This window comes from Zootoca vivipara, chromosome 17 (assembly GCF_963506605.1).
Source record: "Zootoca vivipara chromosome 17, rZooViv1.1, whole genome shotgun sequence".
Taxonomy (NCBI): domain Eukaryota; kingdom Metazoa; phylum Chordata; class Lepidosauria; order Squamata; family Lacertidae; genus Zootoca; species Zootoca vivipara.
Window position 1 is genome coordinate 38,307,285 of NC_083292.1, and position 17,427 is coordinate 38,324,711.

At 47.5% G+C, this 17,427-nt stretch overlaps 1 protein-coding gene across 2 annotated transcripts in view; it reads right to left on the reverse strand.

The window, feature by feature from the left end:
• ZNF687 (zinc finger protein 687) overlaps positions 1-16,029 on the reverse strand; it is a 30,104-nt gene extending 14,075 nt beyond the window's left edge. Inside the window, exon 1 of one of the 2 annotated variants that reach the window (XM_035098942.2) lies at positions 15,844-16,029. In XM_035098942.2, coding sequence (XP_034954833.2) covers positions 15,844-16,018 — 175 coding nt within the window. In that variant the 5' untranslated portion in view covers positions 16,019-16,029. Of the gene's footprint in view, positions 1-6,114; positions 9,069-15,843 lie in introns of those variants that run through there. The other variant, XM_035098943.2, reaches the window with a different exon arrangement.
• Between the last annotated feature and the right edge of the window lie 1,398 nt (positions 16,030-17,427).

The window sequence follows — 17,427 nt, forward strand, 5'->3', positions numbered from 1 at the left end:
TAAATAATCCCCCCCTAAGATTTATAGACATACAAATTACAAAAACACAAATCACATACATTTCTAGTACACATATATTTTACTTCCCTCTCCCCCCCCCCTTGTGGTTTCTTTTTAGTTTCAATTTTCATACTGCATTTTCCACATGACTCCATTTTTAAGTTATTATTTAGTTCCTTTTAATAGTATGTTTAACTGCTTGTTTTACGTTAACCCTGCCAATGAACTTCTTTGCATGTTTTTCAAATATTCCACAAATTTCCTCCAATCTTTAAAATTTTCTTCTTCTTCTTCTTGGTTTCTTATTACACCCATTAACCTTGCCATTTCGGCATAATCCATTAATTTAATTAGCAACTCTTCCTTGGTTCCTACTACATCTTATTTTCATCTCTGGGCAAAAGCCACTCTACCTGCAGTTGCAGCATACATAAACAATTGTTTTTTTGGTCTTTTGGGATCTCAGTATTTAGAATCCCTAGGCGAAAAGCTTCTGGGTTAATTTTTTTGTTTTCTTAAAGATCTTTAAACATTTTCTCCAATTCCTTATAAATAATTTCCCATAAAGCTTTTCCTTTCTTACAGGAACACCACATATGGTAGGAAGTACCTTCTTTTTCTTTACATTTCCAGCATGTGTTTGATTTTGATTTACCCATTTTTGCCAATCTACTTGGAGTTAAATACCATCCGTACATCATTTTCATGTACCTATTCCGGCGTATAAGACAACTGGGCGTATAAGACGACCCCCAACTTTTCCAGTTAAAATATAGAGTTTGGGATATACTCGTCGTATAAGAAATACGACCCGTTGTATAAGACGACCCCTGACTTTTGAGACGATTTTCCTGGGTTAAAAAGTAGTCTTATACGCAGGAATATACAGTAGTTTTCTTTCAGCATATAGCATGCTGTAAACTTTAGGTCTACATCCTACAACAGGCATCCCCAAACTGCGGCCCTCCAGATGTTTTGTCCTACAACTCCCATGATCTCTAGCTAACAGGACCAGTGGTTGGGGAAGATGGGAATTGTAGTCCAAAACATCTGGAGGGCCGAAGTTTGGGGATGCCTGTCCTACAACTTCTCCCATGCGGCCATTTCAATATTATGGCCTACCATTCCTATAATCCCTGACCACTGGTCCTGCTAGCTAGGGATGATGGGAGCTGTAGCTCCAAAACAGCTGGAGACCCATTTTTGGGAAATGCCGTTCTAAAAGAAAATATTCCATAAGCCGAAATAATTTCCATTTCTCCAAAAGGAAAAAGGCTTGGGAGAAAATCCTCCATTCAAATGTGTACCCCACCCCACCCCTGCCAGCAAGTTCTTTACGTCTCTACCTATGACAAGGCTCCCCACACACAAAATGGGACAATTTTAACATTCCCCACTACTTTGTAACCCGCCCGGACACATGACATGCCCAGTTCCCAGGCAAGTATGGTCCTAGGAAACACCATGCTAGCTAGATGGGGACACTGAGTCACTCCATTGGCACAGCAACACTTGGCGCCTCTTTCCCTTGAACTTTTTCCATCCCAGTTGGTCACTATAAAGACTTGTAACTACAGGTAAACTAAACTTGCACCTGAGCTTATTTTCTCCTCCTTCCCAATCCACTTTTCCTTTTGTGCTGTGACTTTTTCCAGATTGTGAGCCTGAGGGAGGGACTGTCTTCACATTGTTGTGTGGGGTTTGTTTTTAAGTGATTTGTAAACTACTATGCTGTAGTAAGCTTTTTTGGTTGAAGAGCCTTTTAAAAAAACACACAATTAAGAAGTTTTGGGGTAACCCAGTGAATGCTCCAAAACCTTCTCTAAGCTGTAATTAAATTGCTTCCTATAGTAGGGTTGGGTAGAACTTGTCATTAATATGCCACTGTTTGAGCATTTTATGTATTTTGCCCATTGATTTTAAATTGTCTGGTTTTAAAATGCTTTTATTGCATTTTATCTTGGTCAAATCGTTTTGAGAATTTTTCCTTGCATAAATCAACTGATAAATGTAATAAATAATAACAGTAGTAGATATAATAAGAAATAGCTACCGTACGTATTCATCAGTTTAGGCCTGGATGGGACACCGCTGGAAGAACCACATTGTTATGTATTAAGTTAACTGCAGTACTCCTTCTGGCCACCGTGGCTGCAGTTCTTACCCTGCCCACTGTGGCTGCAGTTCTCACTCAGGTCCACAACATGCAAATGAAGGATTGAGAGTGCTGTTCACAGATTGGGTAGCTAGGGGAAGTTTGTTACTGTTGCAACGTTACTGAGTACTACAGTATATAAGCCAGTTGGCTAAGATACTGTTCAGTCTGGACTGAGAGCTGGAATAAAGAGCTGGTTGTTTTGAGAGCTGTGTCTTCATCCTTCTTACCCACTATTCTACACACATAAATGGTTCTGAGCTGCCTCTTTTCAATAACTATGCAGGATATATTAATAGGCAGATAAGCAAAAAGCACTGAGCTTCAGGTACTCCCAGCTTTCAAACTTCCTACACAAAGAAATGTGAATTCTGCTTTCTTAATATCTGCGCATGTTTCGTTGAGCCAAATCACAGTGCTGCCTGTCCTGTCATGTGTGGCTGTTATCAGTTTGGCAGAAGTCACCCTTGCGCAGGGACACCCTTGAGTGCGGCACTGAAGAAACTAAAATTAATTAAAGGGAAAAGCTGCGCGCTTGGACGTTACCCTTTCGGTGTGTGGAAAGACGCGCACATTTTAAAAAATGACAAGCGGGCAAGTTTCAGAGGCAGAATTCACACGTAATGCGTGCCATTCAAAACAAACTGTGGTGCGAAGCGGCAGTTTGCTTATTACGGCTTACCAAATGTGGCTTATTTGGAGAAAAACAAGGCATGATGGCCGATTAAAACTTGTATAGGCAGTGATCTCAGCGCTCACGGTAAACCATTAACTGGTGACGTGACAACTGTTCAGCTTTCAAGGGGGAGAGTATTTTGCTTTCAAAGGGAATGAATGGGGCAGGCCCTGAGGGGCTGGTAAAGTCTGTTATGGAGTGAACAAGGACTTGATTACTTCTTGCATTTAATGTACTTTTCTATCGCACCTTTCCTCCATTTTTTAAAATCGTACAACCCTGGGAGGTAGAGATGGCGACTTGGCCATGGCCAAATGTGGATTTGAATCCCCGTCTCCCAAGTCCTTGGCACCACCACACCTGAAGATGTGTTATTGAAGCATGGTACGGTTGCTGACAGAAACCATAAATGGGCCTCAGAGAAAAAAGCCAGGAATTCAAGATGGAGACGGGTTTGCTCAACCTGACAGCACCTCGGCAAAAAAGCAAGACAACAAAGAAATGAATCACAAAAGCCTATTTTGCTTCACGCTTTGGTGGGGACAGAGATATTGCTTCGGCGAATAAACAAGCCAATAAATATTTTTTTTTTATAAAAAAATCTTCTGTTTCATGCTTCAGCGACCAAGACACTGAGGAAATCTTTCTCGAGCCAGGAGGCCAGAGAGGTGGAGGAGGGAGGTGGCATTTTTGCTGAAGCCTTTTTATTATTATTTTCTTTTAGTTAGTTTCTGGTTTTCTCCAATTTGAGGGGTTTATTTCAAGAAACAGCTATTTTGAAGACAGAGAGAGGGTGGTTGTGGTGGAGAGACAGCTTTCCCTTTCCCTTTCCTGACTGACAAGAGATATGTTCCTGCACATATGATTTAGTTCTGAAGGGAGAGGAGGGAACCCAAGTATGTATGTATGTATATGTATGTGTATATATATATATATATATGAGAGAGAGAACATACTAGTTATATAGGTTTCATTTTTCTGTCAGACAAAGCTTTCCCTTGGCATGAACTGGGGAAATGCCCCCCCCCCGGGGGCCCCAGACCCGTCTGTCACGGAGGCCAACTGAAACGGCTGCTTTGCCAATAACTACGTGACACGAGGGATCGGCTTCTGAGGGGGAGAAGGAAGGGGAGGGAAACGCTTTCACAAGAGGCGGACGGCTGCCTCTCCTGTTGTCCTAGGCCAGGCGAGCGTGGCTTGCGGTGAAAGGGAACGGGAGGCCTAGGACAAGGCCCAGACCAGGCCCCAGAGTAGGAAGCTTCTCCCCTCGTGCTGGCTTGCCGCTGGCCTGGCAGGGGATGCTTCCTCTGGGTAGAAATGGAGGAGGAAAGGCTTCTTTGCCTGGTTATGTTGCAGCAAACCAGGCTGCTGTTAAAGGTGTCAAGGGGAAGAAGGCTGAGGCGGAAAAGATGGCCGCCCTCCCGCTCCCTGGCCGCCCTCCCGCTCCCTGGCCGCCCTCCGCTATTTCAGCCTGACTAAACTGTTTTAAAGCAAGCCCTTTTAAACAAAAAGCTTTGCTGCCTGAGGAATAGACCAGGTATGATTTGGGGGCACTTCCAGGCGACCTGTTTCATTGAGCATGAGGGTAGTCTCCCTCCCCCCCCCCCGTGACACAGGTTTGTTCACACATGACACTGAACACAGGCACAAGTCTTCACATGTGCTTACTGCGTGCACAGCTACACATGCACACAAAAGCCTATACCCAGAACAAACTTAGTTGGTCTCTAAGGTGCTACTGGACATTAAAAAAAAATTATTTCAACTCACAGAGCGTTACATGCGAGTAACTGTACAAGTGTGCCGGTTGACTCCTTGGTACGCAGGCACACTCACTGAATGTGAACATCCCCAGAGAGACAATCCAACAGGTGGAGTTCACTCCTCTTTGCAACTCTTCTGCATTGGGAAAAGCTGTTACATAGCTGTTGAAAGGCTCAGGAATTCTGCCAGGAAGGGGAAAATAAAAGGAGGCAATCCTAGCTGACCCCGATGCTGTCATTAAAAAAAAAATGCAACAAGGTTCAAGATTCACACAAACACGAAGACTGCTTGATGATAACAACGCCCTCTGTGTTGCAGGGTGTTGGAATAGATGACCCTTGGGATCCCTCTCCCAACCCTACAATTCTACGACGCAGGGATAAAGTTAATGTGTTAATATCCAGCGTCGCAGGATATGATTTGGTGGGGTCCTTGAGAGAAGTGAGAGGGAGATGAGTTATAAAGAGCAACACATCACAAATCTCCCCCCTCCAAGATCCATTTCTGACATCCCCCAACATGGAATTGCCAGCCAGCACTCGCAAAGGAAAAACATAAATTGTGTCCCCACCAACAACACACAACTCAGTACAGCTAAAGGCCATGCATTCTGCACCGTGAGGAAAGTATGGTATAGAAATTTAATTTAAAAAAATCTATGGCCTTTTTAACTAGGGAGGGGGTGTATTGTTTTTGTTTGTTACTGCGTTTTGTATTTTTTGTGTTTTTCTATTGTAAACTGCCCTGTGATCCTAGGATGAAGGGCAGTATAGAAACTGATTAACAAATTAAATAAAAGTAATGTGGTACAGGTCCCTAGAGACTGCGCCATGTTGAGGACGCCAGGTAAAAGAGGGGTTGTTCATGAGCCAATGGTTCTTTGCAAACCAATGGTGAACAGTGAGCAGGTGTGGGTCTAAAAAGAGAAATTTAACCTTGGGCGAGCATTTGTTCTCTACCACCCTAGTTCTCCCATGATATGGTCCTGGGGAGAGGCCTGGACCTTATCATTGCCCCCTAAATATCCATCTCCAAACATCTACCTTGTGGGTTATCAGTTAACTTCCACTTCCAGAACTGGAGGGTGGGCAGCTTGGGGGGGGGGGAGAGATGCGCATTCCATGTGCTTTGAATGTATTGCAGTCGCTGTTTCAAACAGGATGCTGGCTGGAAGCAGGTCTCTATTTAGGTCTAGTTTCCAACGCACACTCAGGTTTCAGAAGCACACAGACACAACATTGAGCCAGGCAACGTTAAACACTAAAAACTTCTCGCTGCAATAGGGGGAAAGCAAGAAGGGCCCTAAGGAGTATGCGGGGCAGATACTACTCCGCCCCACAGGAGGTTGGTGGGGGAGAGTAATGGGAAGATCTGCTTGGCATGCCCCCCACCCTGCGAAGCTCCCAAGGAGCACCTGGAAATTGGCGGTGGGGAGGGGGAGAGAGAAAGGGCGTGTTTGGTGGTTCCTCCCTGGTCAAGTGACAGAGCAGGAGGAACCTGTTAAAAAGGCAGCACTAACCTTACGGAGGTTTTCCTGGAGCAGTGGGACGGAGGAGCCGAGGGAGAAAAGGAACCAAGCAGGAACAGAGAGGTGGGGGAGGGCGGTGGAAGTGGGCCTCCGGTTTCTGGCGACAGGCAGGGGAGCCAGCGGCTGCTTCTCAAGCGCAAGGGGGCAGGCCGCTGAGTTCGGCTTCCCAGCGTGAGCTCATGAGGTCAGGGTCGACAGGGACAGCTGCGATGGGAGGGATGCCGGCGGGGGGGCGGGGGGAATCGAGCAAAACAAGCACCAAATTCCCATGGGAGCTGAGCAAGGGAGCAGGCGCCAGGCCTACCTTTGCTACGGCACATTCTCCTCCTCCACCAGCCGCGCTCCATAACTAGCAGGTAGGGCTCCCGCCATGCGGCCAGGCCAGAAGCCCGAGGAATTTGGCATAGATTTAGACACCTTTGCGGGGGAGGGAGGAAAAGGCCTTGCAGGTCTGCACAATTCACTGAGGAGGGGGGCAGCAATCACAGCCGCCACCCTCAAGACCCTGGTTGGCAACTAGCATTAACAGAAGGGCCTGGCTGCTGGATCAGGCCAAAGGGGGCCCTTTCTAGCTCAGCACCCTGTTTTCACAGCAGCCAAATGCCCCGATGAACCTAGGAATCTAGATAGACCGCTTCTGGACCTGGAGATTCTACACAAATAGTCTTGTTGGATCGGGCCAGAGGGGGCCCGCCTAGTCCAGCATCCTGTTCGTGCAGTGGTCAACTGGATGCCACAGCAGGAAGCCTGTGAAGACCCGAGCACAACTCTCCCCTCCTGTGATTTTCAGCAAGAGGCATTCAGAAGCATTTGGTGGTTTTGTCAGAGCAATGGGTCCACCAGGACTGGGCCTCCAAGAAAACAAAGGGTTTTAGGCCTAGGTGAAATACATGCTTTCCAATCTAGCATTTGCATAGTTACAGGGAGGTAGCCGTGTTGGTCTGCCGTAGTCGAAACAAAACCAAAAAATCCTTCCAGTAGCACCTTAGAGACCAACTAAGTTTGTTATTGGTATGAGCTTTCGTGTGCATGCACACTTCTTAGATTACATCACCTCGCCCCCCCCCCAAAAAAATAATTCAGTGAGCCCCCTTGTGAGGAATGGGGGGTGGGAAAGAAGAAACAGGGCTGCCCTACCTTTCAAGGCTGGTGTAATGTTAAGTGTTTTGAACACAGTTGTACAAAACTAGGACACTTGTACAGAAAGTCCGACTCTGCCCCCCACCCAAATTCACCTTACGGTGAATTCACTATAGTAAATTAGTAACCTGCCCCAGGCAAGGGCCAAGAAATTCAGGCCAGTCACTCTCCTTCAGCTTAACCTACCGACAGGGTTGTTGTGAAAATAATATTCATAGCTGGACTGGATCCTTAAGATTCTGATAATTCCTGGATGGTAGTGTGTGAGTCTGTGCACACACAAAGGTAACTTTTGTATTTGTTACAGGTAGGTAGCCATGTTTGGTCTCCCATAGTCGAAACAAAATAAAAAAAATCCTTCCAGTAGCACCTTAGAGACCAACTAAGTTTGTCTCATGCAGCCCACATTTTACCAGCTTCTCCGCAAGAATATTATGGCAGACTTCATAAAAAGCCTTACTGAAATCAAGATATACTACGTTCACAGCATCCCCCTGATCCACCAAGCTTGTAATTCTATCAAAAAAAAGAAAGAGATGAGTTTGGACTGCTCCTCCTATCTTCCATTGATTATTTTATTTTTACCAGGTTGGGCATTGCTTTCTTTTTGGGTGAAGACAAAGGCAAAGTAGGCATTGAGCACTTCTGCCTTCTCTCTGTCACCCAGTAGCATTTTTCTGTCTTTTCCATGTAGAGGACCTACCACTTGCTTGTTCCTCTTGCTTCTAACATAGCCAAAGAAACCTTTTTTTCTTATTATTTTTAACCTTCCTTGGAAGCCTGAGCTCAGAGCACCTGTTCCAAACTATCTGGCGCATTACTGCAAAAGGGAATGAAAGCAGCCATCTTCTCTTTTAACAAGGGCTGGTGGCTTTTATCCCAGTTTCAAAACCCCTTTACAGTTCCTTCAGTATCTCCAGAAGGCACCTCTAGTACAGGCACTGGAAGCAGACTAATGTCTCTTCAAACCTCACTGTTATCATTCAGCAAATTAAAAAGCCAGGCTAACTCATCATTAAACAGCCGGGGGGGCTTGATTCCCACTTTGCAGAACTTACGTAAATCTATTTTTTAAAAACATGTTTATCCTGCAATTAGTATAAGATCACACAGCTGTGATCGATCCTAGGTGTCATGGACTTTGAAGAAGCACGAACTCAGGACAAAAGGGAGAAACGAGCTGAGACAAAGGCACACTTGGCAAACCCTCACCGTGATCAACTCCTGCCCAGAAACCTATGCTCTCACTGTGGAAGGACGTGTGGATCCAGAATTAGCCTCCACAGTCACTTACGGACACACTGCTAAAACTGTGTTCATGGAAGACAATCTGACTCGGTCACAAGTGATCGCCACAACTACCCTGTGAGGTAGGCTGGGCCGAGAGTGACTGGTCCAAGGCTACCGACAATGAGTGGGGATTCGAACCCTGGTCTCTCCCAGTTTCCTAGTCTCTAACCACTACGCCACACACTGGGCCTCTATGTTAGGGGTTAAAACTCCCATTAGCAGCAGAGGCTGATGGGAGTTGTAGTCCAAGACATCTGGAGGGAGCCACTGGCTAGCTAATTCTTCCAGTTGAGCAATCCTGCAATCCTCCACAGTGACCTTTTAATGCACACACAGGCACATGCGCTTTTTGGATGTTCTGAGCACACTGCAAAATCAGAACAAGTTCAGAATTATAGCAAGCAACTGACACAGGGGCAACACCTCTGTTCCCACAACAATAAACCAAGGAAATCAAAGTAATGTTAAAAGTGTGTGCACACATGTGGTGTGGTGTGGGGGGTGTGTGTGTGTGTGAGAGAGAGAGAGAGAGAGAGAGAGAGAGAGAGAGAAATCACTCAGAGAAATAAACCTTGCCACTTCCCTTTTCAGAAGCTACCGGGGGGGGGGGGGGTGTTAATGCAGAAAAGAACCCACCGGGTCCAGCCATTTGAGATTCCAGCAGGATATCTAAAGACCTATAGAGGAAAATCAGCATTTAAAAAATCAGGGGCTGTGAAAGGAAAGGGGTCTTCTTCCAAGCCATCGCCTCCAATAGCCGGACCTCCTCTTAAAGATTTAAGATTTAAATGGAGGCATTGTTGGGTTAAATGCGGGACACCCACCCACCCAAAAGGAAGCATTGTCATCGCAAATTAGCTGCCATTCTTTTCCTGAATGAAAGGGGGGGGGCTTACTCTAATGCAGAGAATGCAATATATATCCAGAAGGCAGCTTCTAATAAGGCTTCCTTTCGGCCTTTTGAGTTTGTTGGGGAAAGGGAAGGCTTTGTGTGGCCTACCCTCCACTGCCTGTTGCTTCCCACCCCACCTGCTAGGAACAGCTGCACAGCATGGGCCTCAACTCTCATGGGGCGCATGTGCGCAGTGGGGCTCTGGTGCTGAGCATGGAGGATATGTAGCAGCTGGCCCAAAGCACAGGAGAACGGGAGACCACAGTGGTTCCCCAGAGACTCCAATTTTCTCCCTCCTACCCCCCCCATATGAAGCCAATAAAAATCCTCCCCCTTGCTCATTCTGACTGTAAGCTCCTTATGGGCAGAGACCTAATGCCATTTTGTTGTTGCTGTTGCTGCAGTTGTTTGCACTCAGGCTACACGTGTGCAAAAAAACCCACACAGGCAGTTGCCTTAGACCACGTCAGACCGTTGGCCCACCTAGCTTAGTGGTGTCTACACTGACTGGCAGCAGCTCTTGAGAGTTTCAGGCAGGAAGTTTCTCCCCAGCCCTCCTTGGACTGAAACTTCTGCAAGCAAAGGCCAATGCTCCATCACTGTGCTACTGTCCTTCCCCAAAAGATTCCAGTAAGCTTCCAGTCCTCATGGTTCTGAACAAAGGACTGGTTTAAACAGGGACACATGAAGCTGCCTTTTACTGAGTCAGACCTGGCCCAGTATAGTCTACACTGACTGGCAGTGGCTCCCCAGGATTTCAGACAGGGAGTCTCTTCCAGCCCAGCCTGGAGACGCCTTTGGGGATTGAGCCCGAGTCCTTCTGCATCCCAAGCAGGTACACTACCACCAAGCTTACTCCAGAGAAAACATGCCAACGATGGAAATAGATTTAGATTTCTCTCCCCCCCACCCTTTAAAGGATTTAAACACACAACCAACACTGATCGCCTGGCCCGGGAGGCAGTGACAGATGGACAAGCCCAGCTTTTTCATCTCCTCAGCTCATGAAGCAAGATGCAACACGCCAGGCGAGGCTTGGGGAATGGACAAAAAACAACAAACAAGGCCTGGGACGGAGGCCTGGCAAGGAGGCCGCCATGCCTGCCTCAGCCCTGGCTGCAAAAAGGGGCAGAGTCAGAGGCAGGGAAAGTCGTTCTGCAAGAGCTTTGCAGCGCACAGGATCGGCTGGAAAGAGCTACAAAACCTGTTAGGAATTCATCCTGTCATATTAAGTCTCTCCCTCGGCATTTTGGGAGTGGAGAGGAGTTTTCAGGAGGGAGGAGGCTGTTTTAAAGATCACATGCAGTGTATCAGGAGACAACCTGGGGTGCCCATTTCTGCTCCTGGGCATTTGCGGCAGAGCTCCTGAGGGGAAGGTCTCAGCTCAGGTAAAATGCCCCGTGTTCAATCCCTGGCATTGGTGGGCAAGATCCATGCCAGAAAACCTGGAGGGGCACTGCCAGCCCGTGTAGGCAGCATGAGCTAGAAGGACTAAAGGTCTCCTTCTGCAGTAAGGCAACTTCCTAAAGTACAATTTAAAGCCAGCCATTCATTCACAACCCTGAGGACTAGAATCTTACTTCATCTTCAGGAGAAGCCCTGTGGGAGAGCGACCACCTTGCATGTAGATGTCTATGAGATCGATCCCAGTGGCATCTCTAGGCAGGACATCCTTCACCTCTGGAGATGTTGCTTTCTGGGGCTGATGGGATTTGGGAGTCCCAACAACATTCAGTGGAGGGGCACAAAAGCAGTTTCCCACCCTGGTATAGAAGGCAACCACAGTGTGCAGAAAGGCACACTTGAAGATTATTCAGATCAGTGATCTTCAACCGTGGTCCCCAGATGTTGTTGGGACTACAATTTCCATCATCCCTAACTATGCGGGCCAGACATGATGGGAGTTGTAGTCTGACAAGGTAGATGGACACTGATTTAGATGATTATTTATTATTCATTTCGACAATTTATATCCCGCTTGAATACAGTCGTCTCCAGGCAATGAAGCCAAAACAAGTTAAAACTATAAAAAGTCAGAGTTCCATTAAAAAGCCTGCTGCAATTTTTTAAAGTCTTATGTTAGTGCCAGTGGTTCAATGGGTAGAAGACGGCCTGTCTAAAGCGACTTCCACACAATCAAGCCCACTGCGCTGAATGCATGGCTCCTGAGAGGCACCCAAGTAATGAGAACCACAAACAGTGACTCTCCCTCAGAGACTGATCAAAGGGATCAGGTGGTCCTAATATGATGCTGTTGGGGCAAGCAGACCCCCGCCCGCCCCATCCCCATCCCCAACCACCAAACCCCACACCTCTAAGGGAGACGGAAGAGGCAGCTGAGATCAGACAGCTCCTAACTTAACACAACCCAGTCTTGCACTCTGCTGCCCAGGTCTCAAAATCTGTATCCTGGAGGTTCAATCTAGAACCCCCCCTTTTCCATTCCGTCCTATGCCCCTGCACCCCCAACCTGAACCATTTTAATATTTCGGATTAAAAACCCGTCTGCTGGGGCCTTCAGCTGAAGTCTGGCACGGCACGCGATTAAATTCCAGTTGTCTTTAAGAGACTTAAGCCTTGACCATCTGCTAACTTCCACAGAGACACCCAAGTGGGGAAGGAAAGGAAGGCCAGGAAAAGTGCAATTTTGTAAAGGGAGAAAACAGAAAATTAAAAATATATATATTTGGCAGGCTTGGTGTTGCGTTTCAAGGGTCTCCACATTAGCATAGTGGGCAGACAGACAGGGAACCTGCGAAGCATTAAAAATCTACGTTATCTGGCTAGCATCTACTCTCAGGGTAAACGAAACAAACAAGGCCAGGATACGAAACAGGGAGAACCAAGTGACAACACCTGTCCTGGACTGTATGATTTCAAGATGCTGATGGAAAGTGACATAACAAAAATCCCTGAAAGAAGAAAGCTAGCATCTCAAGGAGGAGCCTTACTTTCTTCCTGACATGTAACTATCTTTTGGGTTCTTGGTTCTCAGCCCCCTCCACCCTGCCATTTTCATTGCTCTTCCATTAGCATGATTTCAATTCCTGAATGTCAGCACCCATGCTCTGGTCAGGAATGCCGGTTCACAGAAATTACTGGCACCCATTTAAAAGCATACACGACCCCGCTGGGAATTTGGGAAACAGAATTAATGGTGTCCAACGCAACTCAAAAACATTGATGGCCAAATTGGCATTTTAACTCAAGGCTGTCCACCCTCCAAGACCTAGTGGGAAGTTTTAGAAGATCTCCAGCCCTCCAGATGTTGCTGAAATAGCCACACTACTAGCTATTGGGATTTGGGGGAGACTGACAACACCTGGAGCACCACGGGTCCCCCAGACCCTGACGTAGCACTTCCCATCATCACTGCCATGCAGGACTTGGGAAAAGTCCTATAATCTCTTAGGCACTGGAGGGGATGGGATGGGTAAAACGCCAAGCAAAGCTACAGCAGACTCTTGGGCCGAACCCCCCTCAAAGCCCATTGGGGAGCTGCCTCTCTTTTGCAGAAAAATATCCCCTTCATACTCCTGCTCTGAGCCCTGGGAAAATGGAATCAAAAGGTTTTAAATGCATAACAGCAAACTAATATTTGATTAACCCCCTCACACCTACTACTGTATGCCTCTATCCATGAATATTTGGAGACTGGGGGTAGGGGTGGGGAGAAGCTCCAAAATCAGAACACTTCTCCAAATGCCACCAGGGCTCAGCATAACTCCGTTCAAAAGGCAAACAAAAAAACAAACGCAAAACCACAATTAAGGAAATATTTTCCTGCTTTTTTCCAGGATTTATTTTCAGTTTGGAGGGAGGGGGAAGGTTCTGCCTACTCAACAGTCTGTAAACACAAACTGTCCACAAACAGGCAAACAGCAACAACCCGATATTTATTTACACAGTGAATTGATTGATTTTTCAGGTTTTAGGTATCAATTGGCTGGTAGTGAGATACAGTGGAACCTCGGTTTATGAACACCTCGGTTTACGAATTTTCGGTTTACGAACACTGCAGACCCATCTGGAACGGATTAATTCACTTTCCATTACTTTCAATGGGAAAGTTCGCTTCAGTTTATGAACACTTCAGTTCATGAACAGACTTCTGGAACCAATTACACCCATGCTTCGGGTTAAGTACACTTCAGGTTGAGTACTCTGCGGACCCGTCTGGAACGGATTAATCCACTTTCCATTACTTTCAATGGGAAAGTTCGCTTCAGTTTATGAACGCTTCAGTTTAAGTACTCTGCGGACTGTCTGGAACAGATTAATCCACTTTCCATTACTTTCAATGGGAAAGTTTGCTTCAGTTTATGAACGCTTCAGTTTATGAACAGACTTCCGGAACCAATTGTGTTCATAAACCGAGGTACCACTGTATACAATTCAATAAGGGGTGATGGCAAACCTCTAAAGATTTCTACTCTTCCACCTCCACGAAATCCTAGGAGAAGGAAGTCTCACCTCCTCAAAAAAACAAAACAAAACACCCCATCACAAATGTTGTGTATCTTGGGAGGACAAATTTTCTTTCACCCAACCCCCAATCTGAGAATAAAATTGTTCACCCCTCTCAATAAACTATATGCTTTATATATATTTGTGTGTGGCAATATTAAAATTTTCCTCAGATTTTTTTTTTGGGGGGGGGAGCAGAGAAAAGAAGGGATCTGGAAATTGCTGTCCATCCCCTTTTACTCTCCCAGGATTGTTTTTTTCTACTTTTGCTGGGGGGGGAGGGTTGAAGAGAAGGGGGGGAAACAGGTCAAACCCCTGAAAATGTTTAACTTATTTAAAAGGGTTGAAATCTGGCATTGCTTTCTCAAGTCTACTTTGCTCCCCTAAAATGTTTATTTATCCTGGGACCTTCTGCATGCAAAGCGTGTGCTCTATCACTAACTTATGCACCCCCCTCAATTTCTTTAATACATATAGGGAGAGAGAAATCCCAGGTTCCCCCCCCATATTCCTTCACTATGCCTTCAAATCAGGACTGAGCTGCATCCTTCTCCCTATTCCCCCCCCCCCGCAACCCCATTCTATTTTAATGTTGAGATACTCTATATCAGTGGTGAAAAAGGGCCATATTTGATGAAGTGAAGGGCCATGAGGGCCAACCAAAGTTGTTGAGCTTTTTTAGGGTTGAGGTTGTTGAGGTTTTTTTTAGGATTTTAGGAAATAAACCAACCGGCAGGCCGGATTAGGCCCCCGAAACCAACTTTGGACATGCGTGTTCTATATGCAACCTCATATTGTCCCTGCCTTCTCAAAGGAGTTTTGAGATGGACTCCTTTCTCTCCCTGCATTTTTTAGATCTCACCTCGCCAGTGTGAAGGGGAGCACCAATCTCCCCATGCTCTCAATATTATTTTCATGCACAACCCCACCATCCCAGGTTTTTCAGGAGGGAGCACCCATCTTCCTTTCCTCTCAAAGCAGAACTCAGATGCCCCCATCTCCTCCAGTCTGAGACCCTCCCCACTCCTCGCAGTTCCAGGTTTCTGTTGAGATACATGGATTTTTGGAGTTGGGGGGGGAGGACAGCACCCATCTCCCTTCCTTTCACCCCCCCGCCAAAAAATCTGCTTGACCTCTCAAAGCAACATTGAAACGGACCCTTCCAACCATCGTGAGCGCCATTCCATCCCAAGTTTGTTTTTGTGAGTAGGAAACAGAAGAAACCACCATCCTCCTCCTCACTTCCTCCTCTTTCAAAACAGGACTGAAGTGGACCAGTCCCACACCATTTTGAGGTGCCCCCTCCCAGGATCTATTTACACCGAGATGCACTGAAAAGAGGCGAAGCCCCATGTTATTCTGACTTCCCTCTTTGGGCTCCCCAGAGGGCTTTGTTGGGGGTCATCCCTTCCCACATTTTAAGTCTTCAACACCCCCCCCAATCCATCCCATGTTGGGGTGTTGCTCTTTTTCTCTATTTTTGCAGGAGGGAGGAGGAACCGTCAGCCTGCACCCCCTCCACACACAATTTCCTACCCCCTCAAAGCAGGACTGAAATGCCCCCCCCAATACCAGAACCTCCCCAGTTTATTTAAGCTAATATCCACTGAGGGATGAAAACCGCCAGCCTATTCTGTACCTCCCCCACTTGTAACCCCCTTGGTGGGGGGGGCCTTGTCCCCCAATCCCTGATTTTGAGAACCCCCCATCCATTTATGGTGAAATATTCCTCCTTCCCCTCCCATCCCTGTAGCGCCAGACCCTCCTCCCCATTACTCCTCCACAACCCCATCAATGCAGAAGCCCACCCCATTTTGAGGTCGCCCCCCCTAATAAATCTCCCTCCGCGCCCCCACCCCTTTAATCGAGGCCTCGTGGGCGGGGCCTGGCGAGGCCCCACCCCCTTAAAGGGGAAGGGCTTTCGGGCCTACCTGCTCGGCTCCGGCTCCCTGGAGCGCCCCGGTGTCGTGTCCGCCTCGGAGAGGGGCAGCTCGCCCAGCGGCTCCGCAGGCTCCCCGCCAGGTCCCTCTCCCGACTGCGGGGCGGCCTCCGCCTCCTCGACCGCTTCCTGCTTCTCCGCTCCGGCCCGGCCCCGGGTCCCCTCATTGGCGAGGCTGGTTGCCGCTCTGAGGGTGACCTCCCGGTTGCCTGGCGCTCCATTGGGCGAACGGGACGTCGGTCAAGAGAGGCTCCCGGTCTCCCCGCCCGCCATTGGGCAAAAGCGGCTATCAGTCAAAGAGTACGTTCCGCCCTCCCCAAACTCGGTCCTCGTCGGGGGCGGGGCACAATCGTTCCGCTCGCTGGGCAGCCCTACTGGCTGGGAGGCCTGCCGCTCAAATGGCTCGCGCCCTCCTCATCCGCTGTCTATTTGGTGCTTTGCCAAGCAGAGCCAGGAGGAGAGATGTAGTCAGCTGGGTGAGCCTCCCACCGGCCAGCGTCTATTGGCTAAGGTATACCTATCATTCTCCAAGATATCCAACTAACTATTGGCTAGGGCTGCTTGCCACTCAGCTCGGTGCCAAACAGCCTTTCTATTGGCTGCGAGCCTCAAGGCGGCCGGGCTTTAATTTCATTCGCTGGCCACCTGAGGGAATACAGAAACGGCAGCAGGTGCCCATTGGCTGAGGCTTCCCGTCTCAGACAAGAACCGCCTATTAGTATTCGGCAGGGGAGATGGGCGGGGCTTGCAGGGGGCGGGAAATAGCGTCCCACTCTCTACCTTCTAATTGGCTGTACTTCGTGCTTTTTAAAACGAACAAACCACCAGCGAAATAAAAAAAATTCCTTCAGTAGCGCCTTAAAGACCAACTAAGTTTTTTATTTTGGTATGAGCTTTCGTGTGCATGCACACTTCGTCAGATCCAGCACTTAGGCTTATTGGGGGAAATCCGTGTCACTCAAATGAGTTGCCCCCGCCTGAGGCGTCTCACGTCACTTTACTATTGGAAGGCGGGCCGTATTCTTGCCATTCAAAATAATGACTGAGCCCTCTAATAGCTGCACGCGTGAAGGAACGCCGAAGATCTGGGTGGCGATTGGCCAAAGCAAACGTCCGTCCAAACACTCCTCGCAGGAGGCAGAATGAATGGAAAGCAGCAGTGCCGCAAGGGATTCTGGGATAGTGGCCTTTAAATGAAGACGCGCAAAGGAGGTCTGAGCGTGAGGCATTATGGGGGAGTAGCGCACGGGATTCTGGGTAATGACACCCTTGACCTAACAAATTGATTCTTTTACATCTGGATCAAACCTTACACAACTGCACCTTCTTGCACCTTCACAACTGCAAGCTCCATTTAGGACATGTTATTTAATATTAATTAATGGTATTACAACTTAATTTTTTTATTGTTATAAATAATGTTTCTACCAAGGTTGCGGGACACCTGCAGCATGCAATGTGCTGCTGAGCTATAAGTGGTCAGCATGGCCAGTCCTTGGCGGGAGTTGTAGCGCAGCAACAATGGAAGTGCCTAGGGTTCTTGCCTAGGGAACTTTCCAAAGAGGAATACAACAGG